Source organism: Candoia aspera, chromosome 4 (genome assembly GCF_035149785.1).
Source record: "Candoia aspera isolate rCanAsp1 chromosome 4, rCanAsp1.hap2, whole genome shotgun sequence".
NCBI classification, from domain to species: Eukaryota; Metazoa; Chordata; class Lepidosauria; order Squamata; family Boidae; genus Candoia; species Candoia aspera.
In genome coordinates, this window is record NC_086156.1 from 6,849,355 (window position 1) to 6,865,963 (window position 16,609).

A 16,609-nucleotide genomic window follows, 5' to 3' on the forward strand; every position below is an offset into this window, starting at 1 on the left:
TAGTGTGGAAGCAGACCACGTAAACACACAAAGTGTGTGCCTCATGCTGGCTCCTCTGCATTGTGGACAAATGAAGCGTTTAATTTCTATTAATCGGGGGGAAAAAGCTCTTCAATTAACAGTGAAATGCATTTGGAGAAATACGAAGAAACTTTCATCATTCTGTATTCTAAATAAATTTTTGTAATTATTCATCGGAAATGTTGAAGTCTATTTTTAATATGTGAATTGTATTACACATTTCTAGCATTATATTCTCACCTTTTGGCAAGTTTAAATTCAAAGTACTTTATTTATTCAGGTTACCATCTTGTGGTTTCTTTTGTGGACAAACAAAACATGTTGGGTGGCGATACATTTAATAGACACCTGATTTCTGGACCTCTTCTGTAACGCACCTCTAAAGGTGGCTTGCACCGCCTGTTTCAGCAATGAGAGATCTACTTCTTATATACGAATCAATGCTTTTATTAATGAATATGGTGAAGTTTAACTATCCACCAAAGATGTGTAAAAAAATTGCAGAAATAAAAATAAATAAAGCTGCTTTTAATCAGTCTTACCATCTCTGTTCAGAATGTAACATTGAGAAACACACAAATTGTAACTAAAGTTTAAAGTAATCTACTGATATTCAAATTACAGCTTTTAGGACAAATCTAACGATAACTGAAACTGATTTGGTTTTAGGCTTAGCGACTTGAATTTTCAAATACAACGTCTTGTTTCACAGAGCAGGTCTTTTTACTGTGATGGGCAACAGTGATGACACACTGTTGGCTTTTTGACATGAGGCACTCTGATACGAATATGCCATACACTTGCCTTATGTCGGAGATCTGTTGCTGGCCAGTGACTTGCATCGGATTAAAACGTAACATTAAATGGTATCCTTCCAGTGCATTTGAGATGGACATCAGGTGAAATCTTTTGGCAAACATTTTGAAATGCAAGCCTGCATTTAATACAGAAGCTTTTTGTCATGCTGCTTGTTTTGCGACAGTCACTGGGAAATAATAGACTATCCATCGCTTAGCCTAATACACACACATTCTCATCACCACTTGGCTCTTCTCTACTGCCATCAATGTTCTTGAGGCAAAGATGACCCAGTCACTTTAGTCAAGTTCTTCTTACCAAGGTGCTTCTGTTCAAAGCAATCATTCAGTTTCACTCTCCTTTTGCCGGGCACCTGTTAACAAATAGCAAACAGATAAAGCTCTGGCATTTCCCTATGGCAAGAGCGTTTGTTCCCACTCACAGCCTGCTTTCTCACGGCTTCTTTTAAAATATGGTTCTCTTGTGGTGTATTATTGCATCTGTCGAGTACTCGGTACCCAGGACTTTCAGACAGGCAGAGTGAGATTCTTTTTATATATGTATGTACATACATACATACAGGTAGTCCTCGCTTAACGGCCATTTGTTTAGCGATGGTTCGGACTTACGATGGTGCTGAAAAACCCAACTTACAACCGGTCCTCGCACTTACAACCATCACAGCATCCCCACAGTCACATAATCACAATTTGGATACTTGGCAACCAGTTCACATTTACAACCGTTGCAGCATCCTACAGTCACATGATCGCCATTTTCAACCTTCCCAGCCAGTTTCCAGCAAACAAAATCAATGAGGAACCATGTGATTCGCTTAATGACCACATGGTTTGCTTAATGACTGCTGCAAAAAAGGTAAAATCTGGTCAGATTCACTTAATGACCGCTTCGCTTAGCAACCAAAATTCCAGTCCCAAGTGTGGTTATTAAGAAAGGACTACCTGACATACACACATAACATACAGTTTGCACAGACATTCTGAATCATTTTGCAATGTACCTGTGTTAGGATTAATGTACCTCTTTTCTATTACTACTGTCCTTCATGAAATGAGTTGTTTTAGTGTCTAATACTATTCCATATCAGAAATACAGATGAGCCTATCAAAAACTGAGCCCATTCCAAGAGAATGCTATGCTTACGTCACAGGACCAAGGGTCTCTGCACATAGGTGGATTGGGCCCAGCTAAGTGTAACCCATCCCAGTGCTACTTATACTTTTGCTCCTTTGATACAAAGGCCTATATGTATTCCAGGCCTCTTATATGCCCAGAATGGATAACAACATCCATTTCCAACTTCACATTTTATTTCAAAACCTCGTGTTTGTTCTGTCAAAAATCTCTTTTTATGCATGTTTAGATGGACTGAAGTATTTCCAGCTTACAATACACTTTTAAACTTCTAGTGCAGTGTTTCTCAACCATGGCAACTCTTGAAGTTGTAAAGGTCGAGAAACACTTTTCTAGTGCAACTAACCTCTAGTGCAGCTAACATATTCCATGTTTTGTATTTATTTAGAACTTTTCTATTGGATGAGAGACTGAACCAGAACTCTGCAAATGTCAAATGTACTCACAGTAGTAGTAACTTCCTTGCTCACTTGTAATGTCTGAGAAAACTCAGCCTACAGCCAACTGTGCAAGCACCTATTCAGCCACGATATTATTGTGTGGGGTCACTGGATTCTAAGCCCAAAGGAATCTGTTTAGCCAATTAGAAATCAGAAGTGAGATTCCTATTCTCATAACTTCATCTGGACCTTCAAGTCTTAAGGGGTCTTAAAAAAATCTGTGGGGTTATCTTTAAAGAATATTAAAATGAACTATTGGCTGCATTTGAGAGATGCGTGTGTAAAGACATCCTTATTCACTGTCTTTAAGTTCAGCGGGAAGTCTTCTGACAGCCTGCCTATGAGTTGTTGCAAAGGTAAATATCATTGTAAAATACTTGGCATGTTGCTAGAGAAAAGGCTAACTCATTAAATGTGGAACTCATACCTGCTGGCGTAAGCACCAACGCTTGGAGGATGTCAGAGAGCGAGATGATACCAACAATAGCATCGGCTTCATTCACAACCACCAGCCGATGAACCTGCACACACAGAATGTACACACAGTAATGGCCGTCCGACTGTCCCCATGAGCGCCACACACACACACACACACACACACACACACACACACACACACACAGCACCTAAAAGAACGAACATTCAGGTTAAGAGACAACCGGATCCTCTTATTCAGAGGGATGCTTAGCTCCCGAATTAAGTTAATGTAACAGTTTAAGAACTTTCTAAGAAGCGGATTTGTTCTCCTTTAGAGAGTCACTCATGTTGAAGTCTGCCTACAAAGAGCAAACATGAGCAACGGCATCCGCTTCCCAAGCTGCCGTCTGACGTCTGGATCAAGTTACATTTAGCTTTATAACAACATGCCAGCACAGCACGTTCCAAGTCCTGTCCTTAACTATCAGCGCTGTGCTTTCTGCGGACTTAGGCCTAACTTGAAGGCTTTGACGTTCTACAACTGAAACAGGCTCATTTCACACAGCTACAAAAGCGTAACTGTCGAAAAACTAACAAGGTATTATTTAACATCAAAGATCTCTTTGTAGAGAGCTATTTCTTCATTGTTCTATCAGAACAGGGTGTAAGAACGTTTAGCAGAAATTGCTAGTAGTTATAAATTCATTTAAGTAGAAAACTCTTGATAAAAATAGAGATTGATTGTAACCCAAACACTGAAATGTAATTAACAAGGAACAGGCTAAAACCAACAAGTCTATTTTTATGATAAAAGTGAGGTGTAATGTTACCGGCTTCAAACATGAACTGTATTTAAAATTAGAATAACCTAATAAAAGCTTCATCCTAATTGTGTATTTTTATAATTTATGCTCCAGAAAGTATTTTAGATATACTTGACAGTGTTTGCCCAGCAAGAATTTTGAGTAGCTCACCTTTTGTACAACTTGTGTATTGCTTTTGAAGCTCATGAGATTTGAAAGAAGTTTACTTATGTAACAGCAATAACTAGCCTATGTATAAACTGACCCAGTTATGAGGTTGTGCGTGTGCCCATTCCCATGTTCCACCGTTAGCTAACTGAGCACGGGTGTGGGCAATAGCTCAGGAGGGACACAGGAAGGCAAGCTGAGTAAGCCCAAGCAGGCCAACAACTCTCCAGCTTTACACGCAGTGTCTGAAGGCTGTGTAGCCTACACCGGAAAACCACCATTCACGCTGTGCACTGGGGTAAGGAATTCGCTGCTTGGGGGAGCCAAACCTCTAGTCCTGCCTGGCAGGCTTCTTTAAATCCAATCTACCATATTAGGTTGAGATTTGGGCATTACCAAAGTCAAGATAGGAATAAGGCTCCTGCATCCACATGCACTGTCTTCCTTCCTTCTTTGGGCAAGGAGGGAAATAATTCAGATGAAGGCCATGTTAACCACAGCTTCCCACTGGGCGAGTTCATATTTCGTGCCAAGCTGTTATTTGGTTTATTTGTCTTTGGCTTTGCATGGTATGAGAACATTGCCATGATAGCTTAATGTTATGAGCAAAGTAGCCATTCTGGAGTTTTAAACAAACCATAATTAGAAACCCTAATTATGTAGCGTTAGTAGCATCTTTGAATATAGGTGATATGTCTGAATCTGGGAACTCTGATTAGGTAAGATATGTGGAGTTCTTGGTGCTCTCGGAGCTTGGCATCAAGAACTCTACCGTTCAACCTTGAGCTACGGATATCGGTCAAGATATGAAAATCACTACTCAAATATCGTAAGCTGGCTTCTTTGTAAGCCATTCCTCATTTTTCTGGTTCAGACATTATATTCATATATAACAAGTTGTAGTATTCTACTGAATCTCCTGGGTTGTTCAGTAGCTTCAAGTATTGGGATAGAAGAACTGTATATGAAATTTCACAAGGCTCTACTATATCATTCATATTACAGGTAATCCTCATTTAGCAATTGCCTTGTTTAACAACTGTTTGCCCATACAACAGTGATGAAAAAGTAATTTTGTAACCAATCCTTGCATTTATGACCTTCACAGGTCTGTAAGGCAAAGGAAAGCTGAAGGAAGAACTTAAGCACAGTTGTGGTTCACTTAGTGATAGCTTTGCTTAGCGACCAAGCTGCCGGTCCCAACTGTAGTTGCTAAACAAGGACTACCTCTATTTAACATCTATGTGAAGCCAATAGGCAGGTGATATCTATCACTCCTCCTCATTTATCATTTAATCCAAGGGAGGGTATTGTAGACCTCATCTGGTTCAAGATTTTATACCATTGCTAATGCTCTAGTAAATTCCAGTTTAAATTATTACAAATTAGTTATATCTGAGATTAAATTAAAAAATGATCTCAAAACTTGTTACTCTTCAACATTCAATAGCAATACTATTAACTGGAACTGGCCAGATGCTCAAGGGAAAGATGTCCAACTGATTAAACAGATTATTAATTCCACAGGGCATTTCAAGAAATATCATCCTCTGAAAAAACAAAACAAAACAAAAAAAGGTCTTGACACCGCTAAACTATCCTACCTAATATTCCTACCTTAAAGGAACGTTAGAATCTTGAGGGTCACAAATTCCCCATTCCTGTTATTTTGATAAACTGGTATTTTACGGCACGAATGGGGAATCTGTGGCCTTCTACACGTGGTAACTACAGCTCCAAGCACTGGCCATGTTAGCTAGGGCTGTCAAAGTTATAGTTCAGCAACAGCTGGAAGGGCCCAGATTCCCCATCCCTGCTAAGCTACTCTTCTCTCTACTGTTTTCTTATTTTCTATCGATTTTAGGAAACATTGTGATGAATTAAAAGGAACTTATGGAAGAGGGTGGGGACTTTGTCAAAAAGATAGGCACAGCAAAATTAAGTCAAGGTATTTCAACAATGGAGGACAGAGGTTAGCTACCTACCGGCCAGGCAAATTAGAGCTCCTCTTCTCTGGTATTTGAACAGTCATACCCACCTGATACAAATGGGGAACACAGGAAAGAAACAGAAAAGGGGGGAAATTCTATTTTTATAGATGTTTATCTTATATTGGTGATATTTTATGTAGGAATATTATGATGAATGGGTTCAATACATCTATGACTACTGCACGGATTTAATCAACGGATCTCTTTCTTTCCCAGTTTGGTAACTTTCGTACCCAAAAGGCTACTGAACAACACAGTATTGTTATTTATTTGTTAAATTCATCTTTCTCTGTGGTACAGGAGCTCAAGAAAGCATATGTAGTGCTCACTCCTCCTTTTGCTCAACTTTTGACTTCTTTGTAGTTTGTTCTTGTCTTCATTTGGCTCCAGAGCAGAGTATTTCAGTAATAGTATTATTGATTGTAGCCCTATGGAAAATAATTCAGAACATTTTGGGTTTTACTTTTTCTAATTAAGTTTTGAAGTGATGGTGGTTGGAGAAAGACAATTGGAAAAAAAAAAGCATGAGCTTAGAAAAGCGATGAATGGTTACATGGGTAGATTACCCCTACATTCTCAAAATTCAGCCAAATGCTGCTTGGAGAGAGCAATAAAACTTTAGTAGACAGGCTTACATGTTCCATGGAATCTTGTTTGCTGAGAACGAAATGGGGAGAACATTTCTAGGCTGGCCCTGTGGTCTGCAAGTGAATCAAACTTGCAATCAAAGCAAAGCAAATAACAGCTTTACCCTGCAGAATGCAAAAGATATGCAGTGTTTTGAGGGTACATCTCAATGACTCCTTATTTAGAATGGATTGCTGTTTCTTAAAAAAGTGAGAGAACATTGAACAGGTTTTTCTCTTACTTTTTAAGCTACTTTAATTATCACATAAAGGTGAGTTAACAGAATGTTTGTATCATGTGCTGTTCTCACATAATCTTCAAGAGAGCTTCAAATTCGTTTCCAGCAATTCTTAAGAAATATTTCAATGGTTTAATCCATCCAAGCAACAAACTTTTTCCAAAATATCTATACTTAGGTATTTAGATTGCAAGACTTAGCTAAATATTGCAGCTGGCAATAACGTTACATGCCATTCCGTCAACTCTTTTTTATTTCAAGAAGCACTATTATGTATTTTCATTGTATTAGGCGTCACCGGTACTACCAACTGTGGCCTTGTGCCAATGTGAAATGAACCAGGATCAACACTACTCTGTGACCTTCCAACCATATATTAAGCCTATCACCTCATCTCTGAAAGAGAATAAAATAAGAAATTGAAGGAGGAAAAATGGAAAAAACTTCCATTGTTTTTTCCTCTCTATTAACGTGTTTTCCAACTATTACTCTTTACCAAGCAGAAATTAACCACAGTTCCCTGTGACGTTCCAATTTGAGGAACAATGTATTATTTAGTTAAAAATAGACAACTTAAACTAGCTGACTCCTTAATTAATTCTGGATGGGCAATGAAAACTTTCTGGCATGCAGGAGGATTTATTAAATTTGTTGACAATAGAAGGTAAATTGGATGATTACTTTGAAATCTCAATAAAAGCGGTATATTTAATTGGGAAATTTAACAGTCCTTATAAATAAGTGTAAAAAGATCATACTGTAAAATTATTGCAATTTTTTTTAAAAAAATGGCTGGAGTAAGTTTTAATGCATCTTGTATTATATCCTGATAGTCTTATGCTGTCACCATCTGAGCCCTCTCTGGAATGATTCTATCTGGAAATCTGGTAATTGAGAAAAGGACTGTGCCCCCCCCCAAATTCTCACCTCAGCTTTAACTATCCGATCCACAATTGTCTCCAGCGTTTCCAGCTTACTGCATTTCACAACACCTTCAAAATACTGAGAGCGATGTTGGAGAGCTTGTGTCACTGTGATATCTAAGTTATTATAAGTTTTTTCAGCAGCAAGATTCTAGAAAAAAAAAGAAGGCAGTGACACACAATTCAATTCCACTTTTTATGCAGAGCCGACAAATTTTACTGTTTTACTCCAGAAGTGTAATCCACATGATGTGATTTAACTAACAAAATAGAAAAAAAAAAAGCCAAGCAGATAAACCCGTAAGTGCACCAATGATACATCCACACATATTTTGGCTTAATTGGGTGTAAGAGAAAAAGAGTGCTTTTGTTAAAAATAAGGGAGACTGCAGATTAGTGGTGCCTAATCTTTAACCTTAACTTCCTAAAGTTAAAAACCTTGGGGTGGGGGTGGGGAGAACAGAGTTGCTGGCTCACTGAACTCCTCTCAAATAAGCATTTCCCTTTCCTTTCACTTTGCCCTAGCATTCTCATTAATGACAATTAGCGAGCCCTTCCTGTAACCATGGCAGCAAACTATGGATATGAGCTCCCCATAGTTTTGAATTCAAAGGGAGCAGTGACCACAAAAAGAAGGAAGAAAGGAGGAAGAGGCTATCTCGCCCCTGATCTTTGATTTTAAGACAGGACAGCCCCATGTTTCAACTGAAGCATGGGAGGCTGTAAACTGCTGTTCTGCCATGGTTTCCAGCAGTCCTCTCCTCAACCAAGAATTTTATTCCCTCTTTTGATAAAGTATCCATGGAATCCATTGTAATAATAAGTAAGAGGTAAACATAAAATGTCTCAGCACAGAACCACTGTATTGTAAAAAAAAAAAAAAAAAAAAGCAACTTTGAATACTGAAAGCAAGGTGGAAAATTGTAGCTGGAGGAGTTAGACATTGCTTTTAGAAAAGGAAGTGGGAATTCAAACGAGTGAATTGAGTGCACAGGCCAACGCACGTCAAATGCAGCTAGGAATATCTGAGCAACAGGTCCCTCTGGATGAAGGATCACTACAGCTGTTCTCCAGCCTAGCGCATCTCTCATGTAATAATCCAGTTCTCTGGTCCATGTATTATCAATGGACCATTGCTTTACTGCCTTGAATTTACTTTTCCTCTCATTTTTCCTTAACAGTTTTTGGCACTGATGCTGAGTAATACACATGCGCAACTCATCATACTAAAGAACATTTCTGACTGCATCTTACTTTGCCTCTGGAAATACCATGCCATTTGTGAAATTGGAGTACGAACTACGTAATGAAACACTCTGTGAGAGGAGGGTGGAGAATCAGTAGTTACCAGAACATTATTTAACATCGTATTAACTGAGTAACTTCACACGGAATATCCCTAACCCTCTGAACCAGGGTATATTACAGAATGGTCACAGTGAAAGACTAAGCTAAGCCAAAACAGTATTATATAAAAAAAATAATACTTACTATAACATCAAATTTGGAATAAATATCTACAACTTTTCCTAAAAAGGGAAGATAAAGAATCCTTATAATGTGATAGTAAATAACTGACAAACCAAATGCAGACATATGTCATCTTAGGTTGCATAATATTAAAGCAAATATTGGTGTTACTTCCAGATTTTGAAGAGAGAACACTTGCTTCTATAGCTTTATGGGCCGAGAACAACAAACAACTAAGAAAAAAACTGAACTCTGTCACACAACTGAATTGCAAATTCACTCTGAGAAGGAATACAATGATTTTCTGACCACAGCAGCACACATCCTTTGTAATATGGATTTAGATGCTGTTTTGGAACATAAACAACCTTGGTGAATGACCTACCCTTGGAACAAGTCTCTGTTGCTTTGCTGGACTTTGGGGCAGCTTTACATACCACTGATAATGACATCCTTTTGGGGTGATTAGTCAGATTTTCTGCTGAGCACTCCCAGGTGATGCTGGAGAACTATGCTTGTTCCCAAAGCTATTATTTCTAGGGCTTCTCAGGATAGTATTTATTCCCCGTTTTTTTACTATCCATATGAAGCTGTAGGAAAAGTTATCCAGATGCTGAGATTGAATCGTATCACTGTGCTAATGAACACCCATACCCACAACCAATCCTAAAGATGTCCTGAACCACTGTCATAGTGCAGTGATGAAATAACTATGGCTTAACACGTTGTGATTCAGTCCAAACAACCTGGGCATACTCTGGTTAGTACTAATACAGGTTTAAGGATACTGACTATTTTGGAAGGTGTGGTACATGACCATTATAGAATGATGGTCTACTTTTTAATAATCAGGAACAGGATTAAAGAATAGCAAGACTTTTAAGGAACACAGCGTGAGTGTCAGATTAAATAAGCACAGCACAAAAAGCCATTAACAGGATTGCCTTCTTTCTTCAAGAAATGGAAACATGTGCTAACAGTCCTTGCACTTCTATATATCACAGTGTTAAAAGGGATAAATACCAAGGAATAAAACAATAACATTATGCAAAGCAAAGAATAAAAAACAGGCTGAATGGAGGACAACGAAGCAAAGGAGAAATAATGAATTCAACTGAAACATATGACTGAAAACAGATAAATGAAAATAGGAGGAGGAAGGAATATTAGGTATGTTCGCCACCTTGAGTTATTTATAAAAAATAATAGAGGCGGGATAAAAATAAATAAAATAAAATGCCAGAGAGCTTGATGAGGATTATGCTGTGGAAAAAAGACAGCTGAAAGTTAGTCTTCAGTGATGATGAAAGCAAAAGGTAACTAAAACAGAAAAAAGCACTTCGGCCAGATTGCAACCTGCTGGAGGTATAATTAATTCAAGCAAAATGGAAATGAGGGATGATCTAAATAAATGATGAAATCTTCAAAGAGCTGTACTTCTCCCTTGTTTATTTCTCTAGTAAGGGACACACAGTATTTTGATCTAAGTGAGCAAGGGTGCTTCAGATCTCAATCCTGCACATCTGCATTCTGTGGTTGTCTTCTTAAAACTTAAAAACATTTCCAATCTTTAGTACTCACAACAGGCAATAATGAACTTTATCATTCTTAATACCCACCTGACTCATCCACAACAGGTAGTGCTGATATCCTTCTATCTACAAATATATTCAAGGCTTTAATGATAGGAGTGTCTGGATGTATAAAGGCAATATTATGATATGTTCCTATTCCAAGTTCATCCAGATTTTTCTTCATGAAGGCGGGCTTTGGCATTTCTGACACCTTGAAGAGGTGAAAGATAAATTTAAAAACAATTGTTTGAAAAGCATTTTCCATCTGTAAAGGTACACAATCCAATATTTAAAAAAAAAAAAAAACTGCACAAGGAATTTATTTCTTCAGCTCTTCCAAATTTAACGAATCTTCACCAATCTGTGAATCTAAGAAGCCTAAATTTACTGTGCAAACTCAAATCTAAATTTTAGATTATTTGTTTAATCTATTTGTTTAAACACCAAGATTCAGCTCTCAGTTCCTTATGTTTTATCCTCACACACTTCTATCAATGGAATGCTGCACTTTTACCATCGTTCTTACTTGGAATCTCAGAAAAGCATTACGTTAGCTAGTATTTTCACAGCTTTGAACATGTCAGTGTTAATTGTGCCTATCTGTGTCATGGAAAGTGTACGTCTCTTTCTAATATGCACATTTACACAAGCAAGGCCTATCAATTTAGGAAGATGTTTATTATTTAGAGCCTGTCCGTTCCCTTTTTCCAGCTTTGCCAAGAACTCTTAATATACAGAACGGAATTCTTGAATATCTGAGTGCCTGTAGTCCAGGCATCGTTACCGCATCCTTGATAGTTAGCAAAGTAGATTTAGCAGAATAGTAACTAGATAAAATATAATTGGGAAGTATCTTAAGTGATCAGAAGACAAATCTTAATTATTGTTATACTCCTTTATCTTATGAATTACAGTAATAGGAAAAAACAAAATGGGATTTGCAACAAGTGTGTTATCTCTTAAGAGGTGTGTTCTTGCTCAGGGTTTCAACCAGCGAGCCTTGCCTTCACCTAAATGAATCCATTCCATCTCCCCTGCCATTAATTTTTCACTTTTCTTTTCTGACCAACAGTCAATATTCTACCTACTGTGCTACTCAGCATGCTTAGACTTTACTGGGATAAATTTTGCCCCCTTTAGGACATATGACTGAGAATGTCTACATCAGTGTTTCTCAATCTCAGCAACTTTAAGGTGTGTGGTGTAAGGTGTAAAACTCTGGAAGTTGAAGTCCAAACACCTTAAAGTTGCCAAGGTTGAGAAACACTGGTCTACATATTTAAATCCATACTTGCAAAAGTGCCAGGATTCCTAACCATACATATATCATTTATTTCCAAGGAGCAACATCTTACTTCAACCGCATCAGCAATCATTATCTGAGTTTGCTAACTGACAATATTTATGTTGGACTGAATCCTGACTACATTCATCAAACTTGTTGAAAATCAGTGACACCTGAATGATAAATAAGTGGATCTGGTAGGGCAAACAGAAACAATGGGAGAATCATGGTCCTGCAATGAGCCTGGCCCTATGCCATTAGGGTTTTAGGGTGGAGATGTATAACTGGATAACATCAGCATACTGAAGATATTGCACCCCATGCGGGCAAATGAACTCGCTCAGCAGCTTCATGTACTGTAGATGTTAAACAGGAGTGGGGAGAGGATGAAGCCCTGAGGCACCCTGCAAGGAAGGGACCTCAGGCTCAACCTCTCCTCTCCTACCAACACTGACTGAAACTGGCCTTGAAGAAAGAAGAACCACTGTAACACAGTGTGTCCCACTCCTAATCCCCTGAGCTGACCCCAAAGGATACCATGATCAATGGTATCAAAAGCTTTTGAGAAATCAAGTAGGGCCTGGATGCACTACCCTAACCAAGAGCCCACCAGAGGTCAATGACAAGCGCAGTCAATGCTGTCTCAGTACTATAACCAGGCCTGAATCCTGACTGAAAAAGGTCCAGGTCATTCTGGAACGGTCAGCCAACCACCTTCTCAACAATCTTCCCTAAAAAATAGGTTGAAAGGTTGGATATGATGAAAATTGTCCAGATCCACTGGGTCCATTGATGGTCTCTTAAGGAGGGAATGGACAACTGCCTCCTTCAAGGCGGATGGAACCACCCCCTCCTGCAGAAAAGTATTCACCACCGCATGAACCCAACCACCTGCCACCTCCCAGGAGACCTTAATGAACCAGGAGAAGCAGGGATCTAAAACATAGGTGGGCATGCTCACAGCTCTGAGGACCCTGTCCACTTCAGCGGGGCCAACAAGTTTGAATTTTATTTTTGTTTACTTCATTTCACATGTTAATTCATGTTTTTTAAGCATTTATTCCTCTTGCATTCCACGTCCCAACCTTCCATATGCCATGGTTGTCAACAGATGAGCATAGATACTGATCTCCATCACCATCATGACTTTGGACATTTGAGGCTTTCATATAATATTTTTAATTAGAATAGAGAAGATGTAGACTGGGTTACCTGTCTTACTCATACCTGTACCACATGCAGCTACCTATGCTAATGCAACCAAACTTGATTTTACCCCAAGCATGCTTGTGCTCTTCTATACAAGCTAGAATTTGTAATTTAGAGACAATATACCGGTGTCTGCATTTCATCAACTAGAAGGTACATGTAATGAGTGTACTGACACATACTCAGGATTTATTTAACATTCATACAATTGATTTACTATGTAATTAAAACAGAATAAAATTATCATTCTACTTACAAAAAGCTGGAGAAACTTGAGTATTCTTTTATGGGTAAGTATATAAAGTGCATTTCCACTCACAGGGTCAATGACTGGTAATCTGTGGATTTTGTTTTTGATCAGTGAATATACAGCATCAAAAAGGCTAAAGAGAAAGTTATTGCAATTATTAGTACATTCTATGGACTTATTCCACAAAGGCATTCCTCTCCACTATCAAACAATTACAGTACTCAAAACCAAAAGTATAGATTCTTAATAAACATTCAGAGAAACTGAAAAAACGGAAGGATATGCCATTTCAATTCTCAGACACTCTACATATACTTTAATACCAGCAATGTATCAAAACCTAGCAAGAATGCTCTAAGAGAGGAATCATTATAGTGAGCTTTGTGGGAAGATACAGAGAAAGAAGAACGTCAGCAAGGCTCAGCGTTATCAATACAAAGAGCATCCTGTGTGTATCGGACACCCTAATTTCTGACAGATATGGAATTAGTCTTAAATACTTCTTTGAAATAGTGTGATAAATACGTTAACAGAATTTACAACTAAAAAAGAGTAGGAAACGATTACATACCTTGCATCTGGTGAAATGTTCACTAAGGGTTTAAAGGTTTCTTGCAAATAAAGCTCTGCATAATTAAAAACAATGCTTTCATAAACTTCTAATATCCAATAAATATTTCATAAAAATGAACATTTCTGTTGTAAAAAAATGGGCATCTATTGACATTTTAATACAAAAATAGTCAAGCAATCACAATATACAGAAGATTGGGAAACTGATTTTCAGAACCAAATAACCACTAGAGGTCACTATAGCCTTGAGTATGAACACCACAATTGTAACAAAAGCTGTGCAGAGTATTTTAAAGGAAGTTTGGGATTACCCAAGACTTCACACTTCAGAAGGCCAATGTATTTTTTTTTAAAAAGGTGAGTGAAATAAATGGGTTATCAGTTTTTTTCTAGGACACATATAGCATGCCTAGAGGACCCATCTTTAACATGATATATTTTGACTGATCTTAGTATTTTCATTTATTAATAATTTATCAAAATACGACTTGGTATGTACGGGCAAGAGTGGACATAGCAGGAATGGCAGGAAAGATAAATCATTATCTTACTTAATCTGAAACTGCCTACTCTTCCAGAATTTTAGAGTTACAGTTTAAGTACAAGCAATGATTTAAAACGGCATTTCCTGCAACAGAAGCGTTCTGCTTTCTCCAAAATATACCTGCTTAAATTTTCAGAAAACTGTAGATATATAGGTTAGATTTTTCATTTTTTTTTCTTAATTGAAAAAAGAAAACATTCCCATATTACCATTAACTAAGACAGGATCAAAATACAGCTGGCTACTCATATTCACTGTCTAAAATGGAAGTGCATTTTTCCACTGGAGGAAAACACTGCACCAATCATATGAGAAAGAGAATATGTATGAGAAGGAATGGAAATGAGAAATAACACTCCCACTTAACTGGGACAAGTCACATTACAGGTAGTCCTCGCTCAATGACCACAGCTGGGACTGGAATGTAGGTCTCTAAGTAAATCTGGACCTGATTTTATGACCACTTTTGTGGTGATCATTAAGTGAATTACTGCAGTCGTTAAATGAATCACATGGCCGCTAAGTGAGCCACATGGTCATTAAGCGAATCACACCGTTCCCTATGGATTTTGCTTATCAGAAGCCGGCTGGGAAGGTAGAAAATGGCGATCACATGACTGTGGGATGCTGCAATATCGTAAATGTGCAACAACTGCCAGGTGCCCAAATTGTGATCACGTGACTGCAGGGATGCTCTGATGTTCATAAATGCAAGGAACGGTTGTAAGTCGGTTTTTTAAGTGCCATCGTAACTCTGAATGGATGCTAAACAAATGGTTGTTAAGTGAGGACTATCTGTAGTGCAGTACTATATTCTAGGATCTGAACAGTTCACAAGTATATTACCATTCCTAGATTTGGGAACCATAAAAGATCTACAAAACAAGAGAGCTGCAGAGCAGGTTTGGAGGATCACATTCATTCTGAATGGTTTATAACATGTGCTTACCCCTCCATGTTTCAATTTTGTGCTCCTCCAATTCATAGATTTGTACCTGTAAAAATAAAGCCCCCAAAATCCCAAATTTAAAAGCCATTAAAATAAAGGACATAAACAAAAAAGAGGGTTCTTTTCTAAGTGAGGGGTTTTTGTGTGGTATGTATATGCGCATGTGCCCTCAAATAATTCCTGACTCCTGGAGACTGCCTGGACAAGCCCCTGCAGTTTCCTTGGCATGATTTGCAGAAAGAGTTTGCCATTGCCTCCTTCCTAGGGCTGAGGGACTGCGACTGGCCCAAGGTAACCCAGCTGGCTTCCTCCTAAGGCAAGGCTAGGACTCACAGTCTCCCAGTTTCTAGCCCATTTATGCCTAGAAACCACTATGCAAAATTGTCTCTAAGCAAGGACTAGAGGGTAGACAAATTTGAAATTCAACCAAAGAGCTTGCCAAAATTAGGAAGGAGACCAAATGTTCAGCTCTGTATGCAGCTCTCCTACACACTAGGGATATGGATTCCAATTGTTAGAATTAACAACTATATTCAGTTCTCAATTATTTCTTTCAACGATGCAAGTATATTGCATTAAAAAAAACAAAATTTGGTGAGATTACTAATTTCTCTCAAATGCTTGATTATGTAATATTTTGAAAAAGAAATTTTAGTCGCTGACATCAATGGTGCCAAACAAAACTGGTCTGAAATATTAAATAAATAATTCCGGGTGGCTAACAAACAATATATAAAAAATATTAATAAAAAACCAATACAATTAAAATAATAATCATATTATAACCAAGACAACTCACACACCAGCAGGCATATCAGGCCCCACTAATGACCTGGCCAACAAGCTAAGTTTATACAGCCTTCCAGAAGGCGAATAGAGTCGTGGCCATCCAGTTCTCAGGAAGAAGGCTGTTCCAAAGGCAGTTACTACTACAGTTAACTTTATCAGTTTTCTCAACCCAATTTATTGGTATGAAACGGTCCATTCATTTATATAGTCTGGGTTGCATGACAAACCAGGCTGACACTAGTTGGCAGCTCAGCCAGTAACACAAACTCAGTTAACTCAATAAAGGAATCTATTTTGGAGCTTGAAAGTGGCAGTTTTACCTTGGTGACAAGATAGAATTCCCTGTCAGACTAAACGTATTTATCTTAAAGACCTGTATACCCAC

The 16,609-nt window shown here is 38.1% G+C and overlaps 1 protein-coding gene across 5 annotated transcripts in view; it reads right to left on the minus strand.

Moving 5' to 3' along the window:
• Positions 1-528: 528 nt before the first annotated feature.
• The window catches only part of PRKAG2 (protein kinase AMP-activated non-catalytic subunit gamma 2), a 160,451-nt gene continuing 144,370 nt past the window's right edge, over positions 529-16,609 (minus strand). For 4 of the 5 annotated variants that reach the window (XM_063303362.1, XM_063303360.1, XM_063303363.1 and 1 more), the window contains 8 exons: positions 15,436-15,481; positions 13,941-13,995; positions 13,376-13,502; positions 10,671-10,836; positions 9,073-9,110; positions 7,586-7,732; positions 2,842-2,935; positions 529-1,192 (listed from right to left, as the gene is read on the minus strand). In XM_063303362.1, coding sequence (XP_063159432.1) covers positions 1,161-1,192; positions 2,842-2,935; positions 7,586-7,732; positions 9,073-9,110; positions 10,671-10,836; positions 13,376-13,502; positions 13,941-13,995; positions 15,436-15,481 — 705 coding nt within the window. In that variant the 3' untranslated portion in view covers positions 529-1,160. Of the gene's footprint in view, positions 1,193-2,841; positions 2,936-5,787; positions 5,841-7,585; positions 7,733-9,072; positions 9,111-10,670; positions 10,837-13,375; positions 13,503-13,940; positions 13,996-15,435; positions 15,482-16,609 lie in introns of all 5 variants that reach the window. The other variant, XR_010067926.1, reaches the window with a different exon arrangement.